The sequence below is a fragment of the Lichenostomus cassidix genome, chromosome 9 (assembly GCF_008360975.1).
Source record: "Lichenostomus cassidix isolate B80296 chromosome 9, HeHo_3.0, whole genome shotgun sequence".
NCBI classification, from domain to species: domain Eukaryota; kingdom Metazoa; phylum Chordata; class Aves; order Passeriformes; family Meliphagidae; genus Lichenostomus; species Lichenostomus cassidix.
The window spans coordinates 3,249,920-3,273,333 of record NC_139490.1 but is presented as its reverse complement, the minus strand read 5'-3'; the positions used below and the strand labels follow the sequence as shown (position 1 = coordinate 3,273,333).

The 23,414-nt window shown below is 42.5% G+C and overlaps 1 protein-coding gene across 1 annotated transcript in view; it reads right to left on the bottom strand.

Moving 5' to 3' along the window:
- The window catches only part of LOC146433077 (uncharacterized), a 181,452-nt gene extending 160,867 nt beyond the window's left edge, over positions 1–20,585 (bottom strand). Inside the window, exons 1-4 of the mRNA XM_085068977.1 lie at positions 20,451–20,585; positions 8,175–8,309; positions 7,433–7,542; positions 5,893–5,997 (exon numbers count right to left, since the gene is read on the bottom strand). Coding sequence (XP_084925103.1) covers positions 5,893–5,997; positions 7,433–7,542; positions 8,175–8,309; positions 20,451–20,548 — 448 coding nt within the window. The 5' untranslated portion in view covers positions 20,549–20,585. The remainder of the gene's footprint in view (positions 1–5,892; positions 5,998–7,432; positions 7,543–8,174; positions 8,310–20,450) is intronic.
- Positions 20,586–23,414: the final 2,829 nt, after the last annotated feature.

The following is a 23,414-nucleotide window of genomic DNA, read 5'->3' as shown; positions in this document are numbered from 1 at the left end:
AGAGATGCAGACTAAGGGGACTAATACAGGAAAAACAGCAATGTCTTCATGTGTAGTAAGATGCTGAGAGGTGAAATTTGAAAAGGTCATCCTTATTTTAGACTGTTTTTAGCAAGGGCAGGGCTGTCCAGACAACTGAAGTAGGGTTTTAAATCCAAAACCAGCTGAAGTAAGTTAAATAAGGGGTATTTTTCAAACGCATGCTGGGCAGAAGAACATGCTTAACACTGAAAAAAAAAATCACCTGGAACAGCCTTTGAAAAAGAGTTTTAGATGTCTGAAATCTTCAGTGTAAGAAAGCATTACAGCAAAGAGATAAATATTTACTGGGCTCTCAGATCACTTCATCAAAATCAAAGGCTTCTGCATTTGCAATATGACCAATTTACATTAAGGTTTAAAACCTACACTGCCCAGTTTTCTTTGAATTAAATTTGCTTCAAAACAGAATTTAGAGCAGGGACTACTTCAAGCATTAACCTGCTGGCCACAACCAACCTGCCATGTACAAAGTGAAGACATTTAAGCACCATCACCTGAAACTGCCTCCCACTGCTCTTGTTTGCTGCGTGCTTCACACACGACAAACAGAGAGGAAATGCCACTTGTGCTGAGATGAAACACGTCAGCACACCTTGTTAGCTCTGCTTGCTGTTCAAAACACACTCATGTTTTCAGATTTTACTCCTTGGAAGGGTTTTGGGACGCTCTGAGCACACAGCACTGTTATTACCTTGACAAGTGCTAAGAAAGGGCTCATTACCACAGTCCCTAATGCAGGAACAAGTGATTGCAGAACATTCCCAACCCACAGGATGCTCTCAAGCTGTCAAGAGCTCACTGGGGCTCCTTCAGTGCTGCAGGAAGACCCAAAAGTATCTCCACCTTCCTATCTGCTGTCTGCCAGTGCTTCTCCATCACAGGAAGAGTGTGGTAGCCAAGAGCCAGGCACAGGATTGATGGATCATCGCTCCTGGGAGTGAAAAAGGAGCAGAGGAAGAACAGAACAGCAGGTCCCACTAGGAGAGAGGGTGATCACAAGGTTGAGGACAAGTATTTTCCTACCCTGAGCAGCCTCATCAGTCATCTCTGCTCCCCTTGCCATGACAGGCTGGCATTTTACTAATGAGACTGAGTCATTTGGAGCAGGAGAATGACTCTGCTGAAACAGAAAAAACCCAAACCTGGTATCTTTCAGATATTACATGCACAGAACTAGAGCAATCTGAGAATAAATTATCTTTTGTGCCATCCTCTTCCATTCTCCCTATGGCCTAATGGAGAATTTTCATGTTAAAAAGGTGGTCTTTGGTCAAACTGCATGGGAATCATAACCAAAATAAAAAACAAAATGCTAAAACCCCTGGCATGATGAGGGTCCAGCTATCAGAACTAATCTTACCCTCACAAACACTCAAACATTTTATAGTTTCAGTGGGAAACAAAGCTCCATGAAAACCAAAGACATCCCTATGGGCAACAGACCCATGGGAGCTTTCAGCTTGCCATTTGCTGTTTTAAAGAAGGAAAATGTGTAGCACTGGTTCATGGATTTACACTGCCCTGTAAGGCTTGTGTAGGTCTTCAGCCTCAAAGAAGAAAATCTGCATCTCTACAAGAGACCAGGAAGGCAGACAGAATGTTAATCAGAAGTTTTATCAAACAACTCTTTGCAGGAAGAAACATTTCATAGTGGAAAATGGAAAAGAAATCTTTTTCCACAGTGAATGAAAATTTTTATTTGCAAGAAGGTACATCAGAATTCCTGCTATTTTAATCAATGGTTTCCAAAAAAAACCCCACCTTTAAGTAGTTTTATAGTGTAAACGCTGATCTACCTGGTCTGGGAGGTGCTGACATTTTTGTTTCCCAGAATCTTTATACAGTTCAATATCTTAATAGTGTGTGACCAGAGTAAAGGCAGAGATTGACAGCTCGTCAATGAACTGATGAATATCTCCCTCATAAGCATTTCATTTAGCTACCCATGCAGTGTGCATTTTGCCTTTATATACACATTGCAAGGCTATTATCTTACACTTAATTACTTGGGTCTCAAAGCACCTGACGGAGGAATGAGCCACCATTATCAACATTTCATGTACAGCCAAGTCCAGGCAGAGTGGGGTAATTTGCTAGAAGTTACTGCACTAATATCCAAGGTCAGTGGCAGGTGAAAAAAAGCTCTTATCAGGTGAGCACTGCACTCAGCAGCCACATTGCCTCTCAAGATGTGTGCTTGGCAAGCACTGACTGCAATCTTTATTAATCTGCATCAGGCACTGCGAAAGAATTTAAAATTCCACTTGTGTCACAGCAAACATCAGTGTAAAATTTAAATCTATTGACACTTAATCTGTTAAACACTGGAATATTGTATTCAGCTTTCTTCAAATGAGTAACCTGAGAGGACAAACATCATGTTGCCATGAGATGTGTTTCCTGACAAGTCTGCCCTGGTCATTTCTCACTTGGTTTTTTAAACATTTTCTGATAACACCCATTGTCTCAGATGGACTCAATTGTTCTTATTTGTTCTTTATTATGGGAGCCTCTTGCAAAACATTAGTAATGCTGGGATTTTGCATCAGTCAAGAAATTATACTGCCAGTTCACTTCTCACCCTGGTTTTCACTATATGCATTAAAACCCATCAGGAGGCACTTGGTAAAAAACCAGCAACAACTTGAGATTTGAAGACAAAACATTTAGAAGTCAAAACTAACCCCTAATCCATTGAGCAATTCTATGTACTCGAGGAGTAAATAAATACAGAATGTATTGTTTGTAGAATTTGGAATGTTTTCACTGGCTGCATGTCCAAGCAAAATTCCCAGGGCTGAATTAAACCAGCTAAATGAAATTAATTTACTTCCATGTCCAGCTCAGGTGGCTACCAGGCCTTGAACAAGATTTCCAGGACAACTAGTGAATATCAATGACACCAGCACTGCAGCAGAATTTATTCTTGGTGTTGGGCTTTACCTTCTCTTTTTTGCTACAGGTTTTCCCTCCTTTTCACTGGGAAAAATGGGGCTCACAACTTCCAAACAAGTTTAAAAAAAATGGAAAGAAACTCAGCTTGCAAGTTTACATTGTAATTGATATAAGTCTATTATTACAAGACAAATTGCAGCAGACAATGCAAGAGACAGCTCAATCTGTTACTGAGTCCCTGCAATGGCTGGATGAAGAACTCGACCATTTCACTCATAAATCTTTCTTGTAACTTTTCATTGCTGCTTGTGTGGATGAAATAATAAAACTGTGGAGTGACGTGTACAGGAGATGCAGTGACACATTTCTAAACACAATGACATCAGGTTTGTTACAGGAGCTCTGACCCTCCCAGCACCTGCTCAGGAACAAGTTGTGTCCCAGGCTGCAGAAACACCCCATGACTCCTTTAAAAAGTCATTAGCTGCTATCATGCCAGCTGTGAATGATCATCTCTGCTCAGACTGCTGGGCTGTCCTAAGCCATTCTGGATGATCCATCACAAGCTTTCTGCAGAACAAAACTTCATTTCCAGGACACTTACCTACTCCCTAAATCAATGGCAAATATAAACTCCACAAACAGGAAAAGAAAGATTAGAACATTTCTCGAGATGTTTTTAGAGTAATTGAATTTAGTAATATTTTTGTACTGATTTCTTGTCTGTTGTCTGTAGTTCACAGTACCCAGCAAGCAGATCACGAGAGTTGCTACACAAGTGCAACTTTAGAATTAGCTGCCAACACTGATGACAGAAACAGAGAAGAAAGGCAGAAAGAGTAGGGAGGGGGAGATATAAAATGGGAGACATGAAGCAACTTTGCTCAAATGAGTTCAAGTGCAGCTATGACATGCCTGTGGTTCCTCCTCTGTCAGGAGACTGACAGGAGACCATAACACCAGAAGTGACAGAAGCCAAGATTACAACCAAGAACACCCAATCTTTTGGGTTAAGTGTTGGAAGGAAAACAGTCAAATTTACAGTAAAGCTGTACAGACAAGTAGGGAGGAGGGGACAGACTAGACATAATGATCATTTAAACCCAGAATGTGTTACTATTGATTAATGCAGCCACATTAAATCCAAGCTACTTTAAGAGCAATATTCCAACATCAGCCAGGAAAACCAGAGGCTATAGCTATTAGTCTCACAGTACATTTCTTTTTTTACTTTTGCTTGCACAGATATGACACAAACCTCAGCAGCATCTGACTGGAGGCACCTGCAACAGTTAAGAGGCCTTACACTCTAAATTACCTTGCTTTTGTTAGGCAGGTGAATGGTCCATAACATTCTTCCTGAGAGAAGGTTTTTCCCTTCAGAATTCAATTTATAAACTTACTCCTGCCAGGCTGCGATAGCAGCTGCTGTATAAACCTGAAAATGATGACTACTGGAATTCCATTCAAACCTCAGGAATCAATAGAGAGCAGACAAACGACCAAAGATAAAAGTTCCACCCAACTGCAAAGAGCAAGGCCTGCAGGATACCTCTCATTGTTTTTACAGGGGCTGCAGCCACCAGCCTGTGAAATAGAGACTGCACAATCTCACTTCTGCTTGAAAATCTGACCTGTGCTATCCACATGCTGCACCCACACTATCTGCCTGGTGGGAATACCTCAGTTCCACAGGTATTTCCAAGCAAAAGGAGACTCAAAAGACTGGCAAGGACAATTTATAATTTGTTGAGATATATTCCATTTGGTGAAAGCTTATTATATGGGTTTCTTAGAGATCCTGGTCCTGCTTACCTTGAAATAGCAGCTCTTCTCTAAGTTAATAACAAACAACCTGCCTTGGTGTCACTCTGGCTCATCTCAACTCACCCACATAAACTTGTTTCTGTGGGCAGGAAAGAAATACCCAATCACAGCTTCACTGAACTAATATTGTCTGCAGGCAGCACAGGTTCCATTGTAAACAGCTCTGCATTTTATTTATTGTTATATTCCTTCTCACTCATACTGCATGACAGACAAGCCAGGTGAGGACATGAACGTATTAGAATTTAAAAGAGAAAAACCGAAATACTTAAAAATCTGCCTTCCTTTGAACAAAACACAATATGCTTCAGTTGAAAAGGAAATTATCATTTGCCTAATACAAAAGAAATCCTTTGTCCCAATCACAGCCTACTCTGAAGGAATGACTTTCTTCCCTCCCTTAAGAAGCCAAACGGATGCAGTTCTGTAATTGTGGAGAGCTTTACACAGTGTGTTAAATTACTAGACAACCCATTGTGGGTTTATCAAATGGTGAGCCAGTGTGTGAGACAAAAAGGATTCTCATTGAGAGTGGGTGATAGTCTAAGTCCCACAGAATTCAGTCTATAGTATGCTGGAGCACAGTGAAATGAAAGACTGGTGCATATATTATTCCAAGAATACTATGAAATATTTGGTAGTGAGCTACAAAGCCTTCCTACTTTGAGATGCACTAAAAAAAAAATCCTATGAACAAATACAGTGCTTCATTTGCTGCATTCTTTACCTACTGCCCACCTGTTGAGTCAGAATTTACTCTCACAAAGGTAAAAGCAATGCTGAGAAATTGGGTAAGAGCATCACAAGAATGTACAAGTTGAGAAGCAACAGAAGGATATTCCACTGGACACCACTGATGACATTCAATGATATTGTCCAATGCAGACACTCACTCATCTGATATCAAATTAGATTTTCATCTTGCTTTGTTAAAATGCATACCAAAAAAAAAAACTTCTGGAAAATCAGAGAATGACCAATAACCACCAAATAACCACTTATAAGTGGTGCAACAAGAGGCATCCTTAATGTCAACATTAATAAAATATTCATGTTTGAACAATTACTGTTGAAGATATATTTTATCCCAACACCAGATGCACTTGAGGCAATTTCCACTGGACTCACCATACTGGCAGCGAGGTCCCTGGAAGCCTGCAGGACACTGGCACATCTGGGATCCTTCTTCAGAACATTTCCCTCCATTGAAGCAAGTGCCAGCTGTGCAGAGCACTAGAGCACACAAACAGAGTGAGAGAGGGTGTTTGAGCTGATTTTGTGCCAAAGATCCTCCAGAACTGCCTTTCTGTCATGGTCCTGTTGTAAAATCAGCTTCCAAATAAGAAGAAACCCAGATTTTTATTTAAATGGAAAGGTTAGACTGCAGTAGGACTTGGTATCATAGGTGCAACTATCATGTTGATATGAAGAAATTTAATAAAAGTAAAACTTAGATACTGCAGTTTAACTTGTAGATGCTTCAGAGGCAGAAGTCAGGACTCAAAGCACTGCCTGAATCCAAAATAAAACAGGAAAATCTGCCAGACAATAATGCAGCAATGGTTAAGAACCACTGATGCATTGGGAGATATTATATATGTGGAGGGGAATTGCAATTCTTCCCTTCCTCTAACACAGAACAGTTTTATTTACAATAACTTAAATTCCACATACTTGAGCCAAACTTGCAAAGAGTATCAAATATAAAAGAGTAATTCAACCACTTTGGTTCCTTAAAGAATTCAAAGCAACTCTGCACTGCTCTTTCAGGAAAAAAAAATTCACTTTACCACTGGTGCTCACTTATGTTAAACTCCTTTATGCCAGAGATTAAAATACAGATTGTAAACATCTTTTTGACTTCTTACAACTAAACAGGTGCACACTAAATATGTAGATTCAGGCTGAAACTAACAGGCATACCTCTCAGGCTTGTTTTCATTTTTTAACTACAAAGAGACAATCATAAAAGCAAGCGCTCTGAATGCAGCCCTCAAGTTGGTATGAAGATTAAAAAATAAATAAGAACAGATGCTAACTTTCATATAGAAAACACAATTACTGACAAAACAGTAACAAAACTAAACACTGAGTAGGTTGCCATCTTCTAGTGATGTCTTGTTAACAGTGGCTGAAGTGCTGCCTTATCATTTAAACTGAATTAAATCTTTTAGGAGAACATTAAGTCATGATTGGAAATCAGTGATAGGAATGGGTTCTCATCAGATGGAGAACCACAGGGTAGAAACATAACTTGTGCAATGGCAACAGCAGAAATGAAAATGCCAAAACCAGTCAGACTCCCCAGTGAGAGCTACACCCAAGAAACAAGTCCCTCACAGCAGATTTCTCTGCATAATGTGGGTAACAGCAATAAATTTGGTTGGCCTGTCAAAGCCAGGCTGGCACAAAATGCTCCAACAACTCCAATCAGAATTTAGACTGCTAATCTAAACTGTTCTACTGTTCAGATTAAAATTAGAGCTGCAAAAATTGGTACTTTTACATGAGTGCTTTTGTATGTTTAAAGGACTTTGCTTTCCCCATGACTGGGGAAATCCCAGTTACAAATAACAAGAAACAAAATCCTTGTATCTAGAAGTAGGCATCATTAGGAAGGTCCTCAGGATGTCACCTGGTGGTTTGTCCCAGTTTTGCCCCAACTCACAGTGCAAGCAGCCAGGCTCGTTGTCCCGCTGGGCCCAGCCAGGGCAGCACTTGTAGACAGTCTGCTGCTCCATCCTGTACACCTGCTTGTAAACCGTGTAGTAGCCAGACCTGGGGGAGGGAAGGTGGAGAGAGCAATCACAAGTCCTGTTCCACTCACTGCCATCTCATCAGCAGCACACCATACTCATAAGTCATATTTATGAGACCTTTTTTCAGCCTCTGTCAGAACTTCTAGTCAAAAACACAGCAAATATAGCAAACTGCATCCTAATAATATCCAATATCTTTACATGCTATGTCCCCATGTTATTTTGAAGAATTTGTATTCAGGATAGTCAAAGGTGAGCAACTTTTAATTTTTTTTTTTTGCAATCAATTTTGGGTTAGCTGTTGGGGGAGTCAGATCTCCCATCAGTTCTAAGCATGTGACAGAAATAGAGAGAAGTTCAATTTTTCAAAGTCAATGAGTTGACAGCTGGGCTTCACCTAAACAAGAACAAGACAGGAACACTTTCTGATAATGTAAAATTCTGAATCTAAAGCCAGCCACAAAGCTCACGAGCAACCCAAAACACAGGAAGTCCCATTTTCTACTCAGTAATAACAGATTTCAAGTCAAGTCTCAGGAGGACACTATGTCCATAACCACATCACACATTTCAGATTAAAAGGTCCCCAACTTGTCTCACAAAATATTCAAAGAACTTGCACAAAGACTGTAATGACAGATAATATATTACCTTCTCTCATAGCTCACACACCACCTCCTCTTGGTGCAGCCTTGTTTCCACATCTTGACCATGCGACTGAAGGACTGAATACATGGCTCTTGGTGTCCCACCAGTGCCAGCTCAAACACTGGGCACACATTGGGCCTTGGGGGAAAGAAAAAGATCATTTTCATTGCTAGCACAAAATTTAGACATCTAGAGAAATGTACACAAAGCTATGTTGTGTTTGAAAGAGAATTCACACTGGTGTTTGAACACACTGCAGCTCCAAGCCTTAGAAAGCAGCATGCAAAGAATGCACTGAAATTCAGGCTCCACACAAGTCAATGAAAGATTTAGCACAGATTCAAGGGCAGATAAGACTTATCTACACTATTGCTGGGGAAATTGTATATTCTGTAAGAGCCCCCCTTGCTAGCAGCCCCCTCAGGGAAGCACATGAAATTCGTAAGAGGAAGTATCCTTGTTCTCTGATGATTATTCCTAAAATAACAAGACCAAAATAAAAGCGCTGCTTTGGAGGATGATATGTAATCTTCATCCTGCTACCTAACCAGAGTTACAAAAATAGCAGGATTGCAGGAGGTGTGGAGGGTCAAAAAAATAAAGGTTACATGCTGATGGTTTTACAGAGATTTTGTCTGCCTTATCCTGATTTCTTTGCCCTGGTATAAATCAGGAAATTCTGCATGACAGAAAACAACAGCATCAAACATGCAAGGTCTAACAAGCACAAAACATGAGGGGTTTTGTCATCTTTTAAGGCAAGAACCTGCTGCAACAAAATGAAATTAATTCACTGACTTTCTTTTTAGTAGTTTGTAGATTGTTATATGCAATCTAATGTAAATGCAATAATTTAATCACCAATTCCCCAAGACAGGGGGGAAACAGGGACCTTCTATGCCTTCCATACCCACTCTGACAACAACAACAACATTCAGCAGACAAGTCCTTCCCCAAATTTCAGTCTGAGTCCTCTCCAAGCTAAAGAGTGATCAAGTAATACAGTGTCACACTTGTTTCCTCTGTCCCTTGCCACAGGGAAGAACATGACCCTGTGCTGGAAAACCTGGGGATGGCACTAATAAAAAAGAGAAGTTCTGGCCCAACAGCTGCCTGGCATTTGGTCATCATCCCTTAGTGTAAGTGATATTGTTAATATCTCATTCAAGATTTATGGTGCTTTTTATCTCCAAGGCTCCCTGTTATGCCTGAACACCACACAAGGTGCTAATAAGAGAACATCTTTCATCCACAGGTCTTCAAGTAGCTTACAAACACCATTAAATTGAGCCTGTGCAGAACAGGGAAATACTATAAGCATGATCCATTTTACTGCTGAGATGAACACTTGGAAGAAGCCCTGCCTGGATCAGATCCACACCAGTCCCAGTGCCATGCAGAACTGTCATTACTCCATGGAGAAGGGGACATTCACCCCGGCCTCCCAAAGGCACCACAACATCCCAGGGAATGCCTGGGACATCACCTCAGGGTAAAGAGAACCTCTGCCCATCAAGAACACTTCAGCCAGAAGAACAGAACCAGTTGAAAGACAAGCCAGCCATACCTCAGGAATTCGGGTAGCCTATGGAAAGGAAGTTAGGAGAAGAAAGCCCACAGCTGTAAGCTTTGGTTGTCTTATGTCACCATGGGAAAAAAGTAATGAATCCATTTGCACTGGAGCACCTGATCTTAATGGAAGTTACTTTCCTGAACAAGAATATTGGTTTCTCACAGGCTTTATTGAAACTTCTCAGCTCCATCACCCTAAACCCCACTGCCAGTGGACATCCCTCCATGTTCCTCCTCCCTTGCAGGGTCCACACTCAATATTGCTCCATATTTCCCATTCCTCAGGTCTGCCCTGGCTGCCAACACCTCAAAGCAGGACAGGAGATGATCACAGCCCAGGTTCAGATTGCCTCAAATTCCTCAAGAAACCAGCCAGCCTTCCTCCACATTCCCATGTCATCTCCATTCCTTAGCAATCCTTCCCATGTGTCCCAGCTACCCCTTCCCTCTGGAATTACCTCCCCATTTAACAGATTTAGCTGAAGTTCAGAGCCATTGTTCCCAAGCCATTCTTAGCACAAAGTCTGCCATTTGTTTCACATCCAAAGAAGATCTTCATGTGCCCAAAATCTTGCCTGTTTTTTTTTTTCCATTACGTCAGTTGGACTAATAAAACCCATGCCTTACTTAGCAACCATGCCTCACTTAGCAGGCTTTTTAAAATGATTCTCCCTCCAGTGAATAGAACATCGTGTTCTGATAATTCATGCAGATCTCCTTTTATTAGAATTGCCTAAAACTTTCCAGATAAAGGTACATTCATATGCATCGCTCTTCCATAAATAAAACAGAGGAGCTGACAATTGTTGTAATGACACACTGAGCCCATCCCATAAGTTCCTGCTCATGTGATATTGCCATGTTTCCAGGAATAGCAGTATTGACTTCTAGGATATAGTTAATGGGAACGAATGGCGCTTGCAGAACAAAACAAGCCAGCAGCAGAGCCATATGTTTATGAAGATTTATTCAAAGTAAGCCATTCCTCCTTGATGCCCTTGGGATAATTTAAAGGCAGGTATCAAAACTGCTGAAACACTATAATTAAACTGCAGCAATTGCATAACATGCAATCCTGTGCTGGCAAAGCTGGGAACCAAACATGCCCTCTCCAGCAACTGAGCACCTTCACAGCTCCCCACACACACAGCCAACACTGCCAATGGTTTTTAAGCCATCTGACTCATTTGATAGCTTACCTATAAACTTAACAACAGCTTCTGGAACAAGGCTACAGCTACTAAAGGTACAATACAGCACTGTGGGACTCTGCTAATTAGAGGCCATCCAGGACTAGGCTGAAGCCTCAAGTGGATGTAACTGTGTATTAGAGAACAGCTCCTATTTTACTCCCATGCCCTTTGCATTCAGAAGATATCTCTTAATGGGAGTTTAAGTGTTAAAACAAGCAAAACACTCAAATGCATATTATGGCCCATGATTTGATTGATACACAGGTCCCTGAAAACCTTTCTGCACTGCTGCTCTGTGCTAGCCAAGGCTAACACCACGGCTATTATTAGCTTGTCAGTCTGACTCAGGCAAGGAAGAAAGCTCTCGTAATATTTGCATTAGGAGACTGCCCTTTAAACAAAGACACCCTGCACACTTCCAGCTCAAGACTCGAGATTCTAATGAACAGATAATTAGACCAACACAGAGCAAGAGCAGCCTGGGCTAATCATATGGCTGTGGTGCCTGTGAACCACCACACAACGGGAAAAGTTCAGAGAAAATTAAAAGCATCTCCAGGCGGGATGTAATTCGTTCCTGTGTTTGGAATTTTAACAAGAAAGGGAAGAGATGTACCAGAAAAATCACAGAATGGTCTGAGTTGGAAAGGACCTTAAAGATCACCTTATTCCACCTCTCTGGCCATGGGCAGGAACACCTTCCACTAGCCCAGGTTGCTCCACACCTCATCCAACCTGGCACTGGACACTGTCCTTTGTAAAGTTCCATCATATCTGTGACAGAGATATTTGCTTTTTCTGCTCAGCACCTGGCTCTTGGAATGCTAAAGTAAACCTCTCCTTCTAGCCATCCACTTCCTCCCAGCTCAACAGAAGAAGCTAAAGGTAGGGCAGATTTAACAGTAGTGAGAGAGCAAACACACATCAAGATATCCTGGAAGATTTCTTTCAACAGCGCTAACTTTAAATCAAAACATTAACGAATACAAATTTGGCTGTCTGATTTTAGGTCTTTCCACAGAGACTCAGTGAATGACACCACCTTCTACACTAAGTCAGACGGCTGTTAACATCTTCCTAAAAATGAGATGTTGCAGCCTGCCTTGCCTGAGCTGACGAATTTGCAGCCTGAACACTATTGATCTTCCCACAAAACAGTCAATAGATGAAACCTGTCATAAGAAGCGACTTGCTGGAATTCTGTATTTTCAAAACACTAATTGGTTGGTGCTCCTTCCCGTTATGCTGTTATTAAAAGTTTAGAAAACCACAGACTGCTTATTCAGTTTTAGTTTGAAAAGATCAAAAGAGAATTTTCCTTAAGGGAACCAAGATTACAGTCAGGGCTAAATTCTCCACTGCTGTGATGATAAATGTTTTTGCACTAGAGATACACTGATGTTGATCTGAAATAGTTGTATGCTGCTACAATGGATTTGGTTAGAGACTTTTCAGGCTGTCTGAATCCCCTCACAGCTCCAACATGCCAGCAAAACATCACCATTGTCTTATAAAAAAGACCTGTAGAAAGGCAAAGGTGGCACCATGCAGAAACTTGTGGCACTGTAGAGCAGAAACACCCAGCAATATGATGTTGTGTGCAAAAGGATATGTTGATTAAAAGTTTTTAATCTATATCATCTCAATTGGAAAGAAGAAAGCAAATTTCATTTGAACACACAAAAAGAAAAGTCAAGTTAGGAAATAGGCCACAAAAACAAAAGGTCAAAAGAACAAGTTACATATACTTACTTATATATATAAATTTTGTCTCTAGCTACATATTGCTTAATATTTCACAAAGGCTAGAATGACAGAAAAGGCTTTTATTTTTCAAACTGCCATGCTCCCCTTTCTACCTTTAATCTATTTTAAGGCTCATTTCCCTGATAAAATTAATCACCACTACCAGAGACAATTAGGACATCCTGCTCCCTTGACCACTAATCAATCCCTGCTCTCTCCTGATGCTGTATCAATATTTGTGATGTTTATAGCCCCTCTGGGATGTGGAATGTAAGCACCAAGCTCATTTAGATTAGGTCTCATTATCACTGCTGTTCTCTGGCTCTGTGGATGGAGATCCACCACACAAGGCTCCCCTCATCCCACAGGTTACTAATGCACTGCTGTGTCCTGCTCACATCCTCTCTTTGATTAGATGGAGCAGCTAAACAACATGAGAGTTCCTTCAGCCTCTGTGCCCTGCATCTAGATCAAGAGCAAATCAATAGGAGATGATTAATTACACACTCAGCTATTATAACAACAATAAGATTTTTGGTTCTTGCTGCTATCAAAGTGCGGCGCCTGTCGTTTACCTTCTACTTAACCATCCTCCTCCCTCCCCCAGGACACAATAATCCATTTTGGTTAGCAAGAAAAGCAGGAGATAAACATGCACATCCAAATCATTTAACCATGATTGGCCAAGCCACCTTTCTTTGCATTTTAAAATCAGGCAGTGATTTTTTTTCTTGTAGTGTCACACAAATTCAGTCCCCAGCAACATCCAGTTTTATAGTTTCTCCTCTACATCCAGGAGAGCAGCACTGCCAGGGACCAGGTCTGCAAAGCCCCAGGCAGCACAAGCACAGAGCTTTGCAAACAACCTGAGGACCCATGTCCCAAGGATTTCTCTCTCAGCCTAATTAGAAAACCACATGGGATATCACATGAAAGGAGGCTAAGAAGTAGCTCGCCTGTACTCATTGCTGAGACAAGGCAAATAAGGGTCCTAAATCCAGACTAAACTGAGCATGTGAAAGTGTGAAAGCAGAGAGCAATCCACTGAGTACCAGCAGTCACTTCTAGGTGTAATTCGACATTAACTCCACCCATTGCCATTATCCCTCCCTGCAGAATGTGTAGCCCAGTAAATCTGCCAGGTACACACACCTGAGCTTCTTCCGGCAGGCAAGACGCACAAAGGGACCTGATGTTAAAATATTAACATAAAAATCACTCCAAATGTCACACCACTGTGTCAGAAGGAGAGATGGCTCATTCTGGTTCACAGCAAGTGCAGCACTGTTTGACAATTAAGTGAGTTAGAAGGTAGTGAAATCCTCAGTTCTGTTTGGGCAATCAGTATCTAGCAATTGTTCACTGCCTTTTTGGTGGCTGCCAGATTTTAACAGTTTCAAAGCAAAACTTTTTTTTTATTGAAAGCTTACTTTCAAAATAGCATGTAATACATAACTTCCAGTCAAGCTGAAACAAATATGATTACATCTAATATATGCAATATATGTAAGAAAATCCCCTACATGGCAATGTTTCATGTGCTAAAATATTCCAAGTCTTTTGCTTCCCTATAAATCATTGGCTTCATACCAGTGATGCAAATGTCCATTTTTTGAGGAGTTTTGTTTGGTTTGGGGTTTTGTTTGTTTGCTTTAACCTTAAGAAAACTCAGTTAAGCTAAATATTTTATGAATTTTAGTCCCAGAAAAACTAACAACCATGCATTAGTGGATTAAAGTTCAGCAGTGGCAATCTAGAAGGGGAGGAAAATTTCAGTTTATATCTTTTGGATTAGAAATTTACACTGAGGTTCTAAATAACCCACAGTTCCTGGTGTTACTCTACAGAGATGGACAGGCCTTGACCCACAATTCAAAGAGTTAAGCAATATAACGATGAGAGAAGTTTGTGCAACTTGTATTTTGCACCACTGATGGTGCACTGGTCAGGCAGGGAGAGCACCAGCAATAACACTCAGGAAAAGTACTGAAGAGTCTCCTGAGGGTTGAAGTGTATAAAAACCCATCTCCTACACAAAATATTCCAACCTGAAAAGACCAGGCCCAAAATGGCCAAGTGATTCATATTTTGAGGGATTTCTTTTTTACAAAACAGTACGAAGCAGCTCATAAGACCTCTTCTCATGCCCATCCTGCAATGATATATTTTCAATACTGAATTAAGTTGTGTACATAAAAACACAGTCTGGGCATGGCACTCTTCTAAACAAGATTTTGTGCAAAGTTCTGCTCTGACTTACAAAGGGAAGACAGCAAGGCATTTCTATTAAAGAACACAAACACAAGTGTCAGCACTCTGACTTAAATAACATTTCCCTTTCCACACGCACGAGATCAAATATTCATCCACAGGTCAAAGGCACCGAAATGGAGCTCAGTGTATGGCTCAGCTTGTGTACACATTAAAGCACACATCATCTTACACCAAAGGCAGAAATATCAAATTCCCCTCCGGAACAATTAATGATTAGTTTTAAACCAAGACTAGCCTGGAATCCAAAGCACAAATCCAGGACTACATATGTTCAGTACATAATTTTGAAATGCTTTGATTTCGCAGTAATGAAAGGAAATTTCTTTCTGCTCAGAAATAAATTAAAAGCAATAGATTTGAGAGGGGACGTAAGCAATAACAAGCTTGAATTTCAGAGGAAGGAAATCTATTAACTGTGTTCAAAGAGAGAAGGTATTTAATTGGTGAATAACCCAAGTCTGCAATATGGGCTGTTAACCCTCTGGGAGCCAAAGCATTGCTTCCATCGAAGTTCTGCTAAAAAGTCACCTCCAGACCAGGTCTTCCACTACAGATAATCTCATTCCTCCTCACCGGGGCACTTCTTCAAATTTATTGAAAATATTCCACGGTCTGTCAGAGCTAGATCATGGCAGGCCTAGAACTAGGGAAAACAGGCAGGGCTGGATATAAACAATGCAGAAGAAAAATCAAAGCAAAAACCAGGCAATTTTCCCAAGAAATACTGCAAACACACATAAATAACTCAACTACAGAAACATTCCACAATAGCACAATTACACCTAAAGAAACCTGACAAACTTTCCCTTCTTTGAGTGTACTCTTCTTTGAGAGTAATGAGAGAAGTCAAATCCCATTGCAAGTGAATGGGAACAGGATTTTTCTTACCCTAAATGTGAAGATTTAAGAATCATACAGTACATATAAGCTACCATGATTATGAGCAGCGAATTTCTAAGCCTCTTGTGAGATTTAGAACCATTTTATGATGTCTCTGATACAAACCCAGGAATTTCCAAAGCCGGAAAAAATTTACAGATCAAGTTCATCTTTGATAAATATAACAACTTCAGGCTATCACATTTTATGATCCTGTCTTACAGCTATTTCAGAGTTTAGGAGAAAGTCTTGATCTCATTTTTCTCCTGAAGAGCAGGGAAACGTCATAAATCAGGAAAAGTACAATACCACCATGACACTCATTCATTATCCCTAAGTCTCCTGACAGTGACTATACTGGGGGAGAAAAAGAGGGAAAGAGCGCTTTGCCATCTGTTAAAAGCCTAAATTCAAAATTAATATTCCTCCAGGAACTGTGAAACAGAAGCTTTAAGTGCAAAGTCTTGAGAAATGGGATTCTGTGCTGTGATGCTGACCGGCATGAGCTCTATCTGGTGGCAGCATCCTGCACTGCACAGGCTAAAAGGACTAGCTTTGTTCAGTGGGATGTTCACGTTCACCAGGATGAGAAACATCTCAGCCTTCAACTGCAAACTAAAGGATTTGGGGGGCAGGGATGGGGAAATGAGGGGATGAAACCACCATAAAACTGTTATGCCAAAGCATTTAAACCATGCTCACTAAAATCACATTAGCCAAGCCTCAAAGGCTGGAGTAGCTGCTACTCAAGAGTACTGAGGGTTTACTGCAGCCCTACAGACTCTCTGCAGGTAGGAGTGAGAAGCACTTGAGGGTTCAGCTAAAAACAACTTGATAGGTAAAATTCAGTAGTCTAAAGCAAATTTTGGCAGTGACTCCTGGCTGCCAGCATCACTTCAGCCAAGGGTTAAAAGAGAGAGACTTAATCTCACCTGGTGTACAAATTTAATACAGAAATGTATTAAATTACGGTACAAATTTAAATACACCAGTGGGAAACCAGGTCTTTATTTTCACCAGAAAACCCACTTTTTTTAAAAAAACTACAAAACCTCCAAGTGTAAGATAAGCCATTCAAAGAAATGAAAGGAAATTCCACTACATTATTCAGTTCAGCTCCAAAAAGTAAATGTACTTTAAGCCCTTATTTAATGCTGGTAATATAAACTTTCCTCACACCTGCAAATTGACATTACCAGAGGTGAAAATACAGTGTATTGGCTAAACAGCCAATATATTGAGACAATTTCTCACCAAGAAATGATGACACAACCTACTTTTCACATCATTTGGACAGTATTATGACAAAATTCCAGGCTCCAAGTTAAAGCTGTATCTCCATATACTTTATATAAACATTTCTTGGGTTACTTTGTTTTCTGCATTGCATTCCAACATATTCAAATTGACATGCAATTTGTTCCGCTGTAGCACTCACAACTCAGATGCATCTCTTCATATGGAACTGCTTTGCACAGCAGCAGTTAATTCTTGAAATACATTCCAGTCCTAAAAAAAAAAAAAAAAAGTGGACTTTGCCTTTAATTGTACCTTAAAAGTTTTTTTAATTTTTATCACTAGGAAAGAGTGTCCTCAGCCACATCTGTTTGCAGTGGTGCAAAACCAGTCCTGTGTCATTGTGCCCAACAGCTGGTACAGCTGAAGGGCCAGGTTTACTCAAGGGTTGCAAATACAGATAAGATGTGAATGTTAGATTTTGCATTTGGGAACGTGATTTATCTGGAAGAGCACAAGAAAGCTGATAGCGCCCCACAGAATTGAAGAAGCTGGAAAACAGTTACTCAGCCAGGAATAATCCAGCTCTACAACCAGGTGTTCCTTGGAATGTGACCAGATTGCTTATGGATAAAGTGAAAATATGCAGATAGAACACGTGAGCAGTAAATAAAAACTCTAAGCCAAACAGTTTTATTGCGAGATTGTGACTGGATCCTCTAGAAGCAAAGCAGCTCCTTTGGATGTCATCATGGACCTGCAAGACTACAGGGACTCAAGTGGCTTAATGCTGACAGGAACAAAACTTATCTCCTGACTTTTTCAAAGTCCTCACTCGTCTCACCTGGGAACAGAGGAATCCATTCTTGAGCCCTGTCCCAGTCTGAACTGAGAAAGATGATATTTATTGCACAAAGGGGGTTCTCAGCACATACCTCATAACCACTCCTGCCTCCTGCTCTGTCCTACATCCCTCACTACCAGCAGACATCTGTACTGCTCAAACTCCCAGGGGAATGTTCTCTAGGAGAGGATTTATCACTTCTGACAAAGTCCTCTTCTCTTAGCTCCTATTTCTGCACTGTCCCACAACCACCCCTTGACTTGTGTGAAGACCAAGAGCTAGATAACCCCACACCACACTTCCATTGTCTGACACACCCCAGTTCTGGACTAGAGAGCTCACAACAAAGTGTTAAAAATGTGCATTTTATCACGAGAGATGGTTAATTCCTCATCAAAAGGTGCAAATACGCTTTACAATGAAAATGGCATATCTGTTCTCCGGTCATTTCAGAGTTCTCTGGAGTTCTGTCAGAAGATCATCAAGGGCTAATTGTATAGAAAAGCAGCTGATAGAAATATCTCGCCACCCTGTAATCTGTTCTACATTAAATCTCCTCAGGGGGCTTGGAAGCAGAACACCAACATACACACTGATCCCTCCAGCATTTCTAGCTCGGCGCAAACACTCAAGTTAGCAACAGAACAAAAACAATTATGAAGAATATCCTGTACAGCCTCAGCCACATAAGATCTCAATCAAAACAACAGCAAAGAACATACTCGGCATGGTGTGTTCCAAGGGATACATTTGTTGTTCTGATTTCATTGACTGCAGATGACTAACGTGAAAAGAACAAACCAGAATTATTAGAAAAAGGTGATTCATGAAAAAAGTGCTCCTGGATATTTCACTGATCCTTGGTGAAAGCTGGCAGACTCACTCCTAGAGAGTAGTGACGTCTTGCATTCTGCTTACACCAAAGGTAAAGTCCCTAAATAGCAAAAAAGTTTGGAATAATACTTAGACCTGCCCCAGCTCAGGAAAAGCAGTAAGAATGGCAGGCATTTGAGGAATATCCCCTTGGGTGAAGCACTCTGCCCCAGGTCTGGGGGTTTGGGTGGGTGTTTCTGACTGCTGCTGGCTGACAGTGCTCTGCTGCTCCCAGTGCCTCCAGCCCAGCAGCAACATCCTCACACAGCAGCATTTCCAGAAGGCAACCTTTCCTCTGCTCTTTCAGTGACACAATCTTTAGAAAGGTAAAAGCAAACAAAAATTGTTTTGAGGCAATTCACAGTTAACAGCACCTCCAGCTTCAAAAGTGCAGAATCATAGTTATTACTGATGTCAAATGCAAACAGATTAATGTAGGCCAATGCTACTCCTCCTCCTCCTGGTAGAGTAATTGCTCAGAAAGAGAGCACGAAGCATGCCTGAAAGAAACACAGAGCACTTTTAACAAAGGAAAAATGTTTCACCACAGAATGAACTTAACTTCTCAAAGCACTGTGATGGATACTTCGTGCTCCAGCAAAATGGAGTTATACAAACCACCTTAAAAGCACTTCTGGTAAATACCGTGTAAGTGCGTACTGTATAGAAAGCCAGGGAGCAATAGGCTTGGAAATCTCAATTTTCAGACAGGATAAATAACTAAATTGAAAACAAATACAAGACATTAATTATGAAAGGGATGACGCTGATGAAGATAAAAACCAAGGAGGTAAGGGAGGTTAGAAATTAGGGTATAGACAGACATCCGAAAAGGCTGTTGTCAGGGTGTGTTGAGGGGGGAGCAGGGGGACACAACATTCCTGAGAAACGCGAGATGAGAAAGGTACGCAGAGCAGGAAACAGTTTCCAGAAACATTCCATTTCAACACGCAAAAACTTTAAACACGGATTTAGTGCATGCTGCCAGCTACTCTCTTATAGAATCTGACCTCAAAACTACCTCTGGACACAAACGTTACATCGCGCTCACAACAAAGAGCATTTGCTGCTGATGCCCTGCAGAACCCTCCGAGAAACTTCCTCCGGCAGCCGCACACGTGTGGCCGCGAGTTCTTTGTGCACTGCCGATGATGTTTCCATCGCTCCCACCTCTCCTGCCCTTCCCTGCCCGCCGGGATTTCCATCCTTCACCCCCTCTCTGTCCCGGTGCTCTCTCTCCCCGGCCGGGCTCAGCGGGGCACGGACGGGCTCCGCTGGCCGAACGCGATGGCAGCGGCAGCCCCGGCGGTGCCGATGCTCTCCACGGAGCTGCCTTCACCTCCGCGGCAAAACCCAGCCCTCCCTCCGCCCGGGAGCCCCGCAAGCCCCGTCCGGAGCAACTCCGGGAGCTGCGCTGCGGGGACGCGGGAGGCACAGCGAGCCCAGCCGAACTTTGCCGCCGCCCCGGGAGCCGAGGGGTGCAGGACCCTCCCGAGGGACAGGAGCAGCGTGTCCCGCCGTGCTGGCACCCCGAGACCCGCACACTCATACAGCCCGAAGCCCGCACACTCGTACACCCCACACACTCCCTCCCAGCCCCGCACACTCATACTCTCGAAGCCCCGCACTCTCCCTCCCAGCCCCGCACGCTCCCTCACTCACATGCCCCGCTGCAGCCGCGGCTCGGCGGGCACGCTGCGGGCAGCCGGAGCCCAGCCCAGCAGCACGGGCAGCAGCAGCAGCGCCGGCCCGGCTCCCATGGCGCTGCCGGGGCAGGCACGATGGAGCAGCAGCCGGAGCAGCAGCACCAGCAGCAGCCCCGCCACCCCCGGCCCCAAATCATTTAAAGCGCCGGCACAGGCGCGCCACGGGCGGGGCGGCACCGGCCCGCCTCCATCCCCGCCCCGCCGGGCAGCGCCGGCACGGGGAGCGCTGTGTGCTGCTGCTGCTGCTGCTGCTGCGTGCTGCCCTTGCCGTGTCCCGGCTGCTGCCCTCGGCAGTGCCGCTCCATTCCCGCCTGCAAAGGGAGTTCTGCCGCTCCGCAACCCGCCGGCTGCAGCTCGCAGGAGGGATGAGGAAGGGTTGGTTGGTTGTTTTCCGCGCACAGCGCTCGGAGCGATGCGCAGCCTCCAGCCCCGCTGCCCGCCCTGCTCTCCCTTCGCCGCCGGGATGCCAAGCGCCTTCTGGCTCTGCTGCGCTGACACAGACGTAGCTTGGCTTCTCTCTTTTCCCTCTGGCCCTTCTTTGTTCTGCGCAGGATGCCCACTGCAATCATATCTGAGCACTTCCAAGAGGTGACCGGGAAAATAAACGCGTTTAACATCTTGAGAGTGGGATAACACCGCTACTGCCGAGAGTTAGTGACAGCAAGAACATAAAACTGGGAAATGAGGAGTGGTTTTTAAGAGCTGCCTGCTGTCCTCTAGACCATCCATCCTCTCATCTTTATGATCTCTCCAGACCTTTACTGCTGTCAAAACACAACTCTTCCCCCTTTACTGGGGAGAAAAGGGAGACCAACTGACCTGGAAAGGGAGCTGTGCATAGTAGCAAATAAAAAATGAGAAAAACACACCTTAAGCATTTTATGATCTAATGTAGGTCTCCAGGTCCATTACAGCACGGTTTCCCTGTCTCTGGAGAGCTGTGACTAACCAGGCACTGGGCTGTGAACAAGCAGATGGGCTCTGAGCCAACCAGTGCTAAAAACTGTGATTTCTTTCCACTCCAGTGGAATGGGCTTGGTCTCCAGTTGCTCTAAAGCAGCTCCTGCACAAATTTGTGACAGACACAACTGGATGGGTACATCAGCATCCTCAGCAGTCAGGAGTCAGTCTCTGTTTCACAGAGCATTAATTTATCTCCCTTTCAGCCCTGTAACTTGATACACCCACTTCTCATTTTACACTCACTTTACAAGTGGTTTCCTGTATGGTTTTTATTTTCCAAGGCCTTTGCTAAAGTAGGTAAACATTTACCATTCATAACAAGAAGACTGGTTTTATATTGTTCGTTGCTTTGAAGCCTGCATGGACATGATCCCTTTGAGATTTTATCAACTGATTTCTTTTTCATGGTGGAGAAAACACACAGCCCTTATCTGGCCTTAGAGAAGATTTAATTGTACCCTGAAATTTTCACAGAATGGCTGAGTCTTTCTTGTGTCTGGAGTAGTTTTAACTCCACAGGACCCTGTGTTGAGCTAATCTCATTACCTCCCGCAGAGCACATAGTTTTCTAATCATTTTATTTCTTAAACCCCAGAAAAATCTTTCTTCATAAAATAATAGACCTTCATTATGTCAAGGCTGAGTGTTCATTATGTCCTGTGATGTCATCCCAACCTGGATTATTTTCAGGATAACATCATGGCAAAATAGCGAAGGATCTTATTCCTCAGTTGTTGGGGATTTTTCCCAGGAGAGGCAAATTAGTCTTTAAAAAATACTTTAATTTTTTCCATCTTAAGGAACCTAAAAATAAACTATTAAACTTTATTTTCCAAAGCTGTATGTGATCATTACAAATTGTACACAACGTTTCTTATACGCAGTTGTTAAGAATAATGGACCAGCAACATGCAAATTGGGAGGTACAGAAATGCAGAGTGAAGGCCATTTAATAGATGAGACCTTTGCCTGGAGGCCACACAGCAAAATACAGCTGCAGCCAAATTCTGGAGATGGAGCTGTGTAAAATCCCTTGCTTTCTGGGCAGGAAGCTTTAGCCACTGTGACCCTGACATTGTCCTGAGCTCCAAAGCCAGCCCAGTCTGTGCAATGTGCTTGTCTTACAAATATTATTTAATGTTTTCTCCTCGGTGTGTTTTACCTGAGACTGTCCTGCAGAGCTGTTGACTTCAGTGGGAGGATTCCCATGGGTGGAGTTAGAGCATTGGTGGAAGGAGTTTCAGAGCCTCCTGGGATGATTGATCTGCTGGGATCCCAGGTCAGTAAACCTTCAGAGCTGGCACAGAGGTAGACTCATTTATTCTGGATCTTACACTGGGCTATGGCATGAGAAAAAGGCACAAAAAACGGCATTAATTACTTCTTTATACTCCCCATCCTTGCTATGACCAACCAGGCATGTGCCTGCTGTCATGAAATTTATTTGCTGTAAGTGGTGCATCTTTGACCTTGGCACCTACAAACCACACCCTGGCCACGACCAAACCAGTCCCTGGGCATCTTGACCACAGTTCCCTTCCTGACTGAGAAAAGGAGTAAATTAAATTGCATTTTGCTCAGCTAAACCAGCTTTTGAACTGAGCAGGTAAAGTGCCAATTCCCCTTGGTGGCTTTGTGCAGTTATAATGGGATCCAATTGCCTAGAATACAAGTGGTTAGGGAAAAAAAAACAGCTCATGCCCTGCATATAGTACTGAAGGACTTTCTAAGGGATGGAAATTACATTATTCTCCTCTCTTGTTGATCAGAAAGTTGTTCTGTCAGATTCCAGTGCAACCCAAATTCAGCACGTTATTTACAACACCGTCCAGATCACGAATTCTGTAAAAGGTTTGGTGTCTCTCAAAATGTTCCATCCCATCCTCTCCATTTTGAAACATATTTCCCTGCTCATTAGCATTTTAATTTTGATGTATAATTTCCTGCAAACATGCTG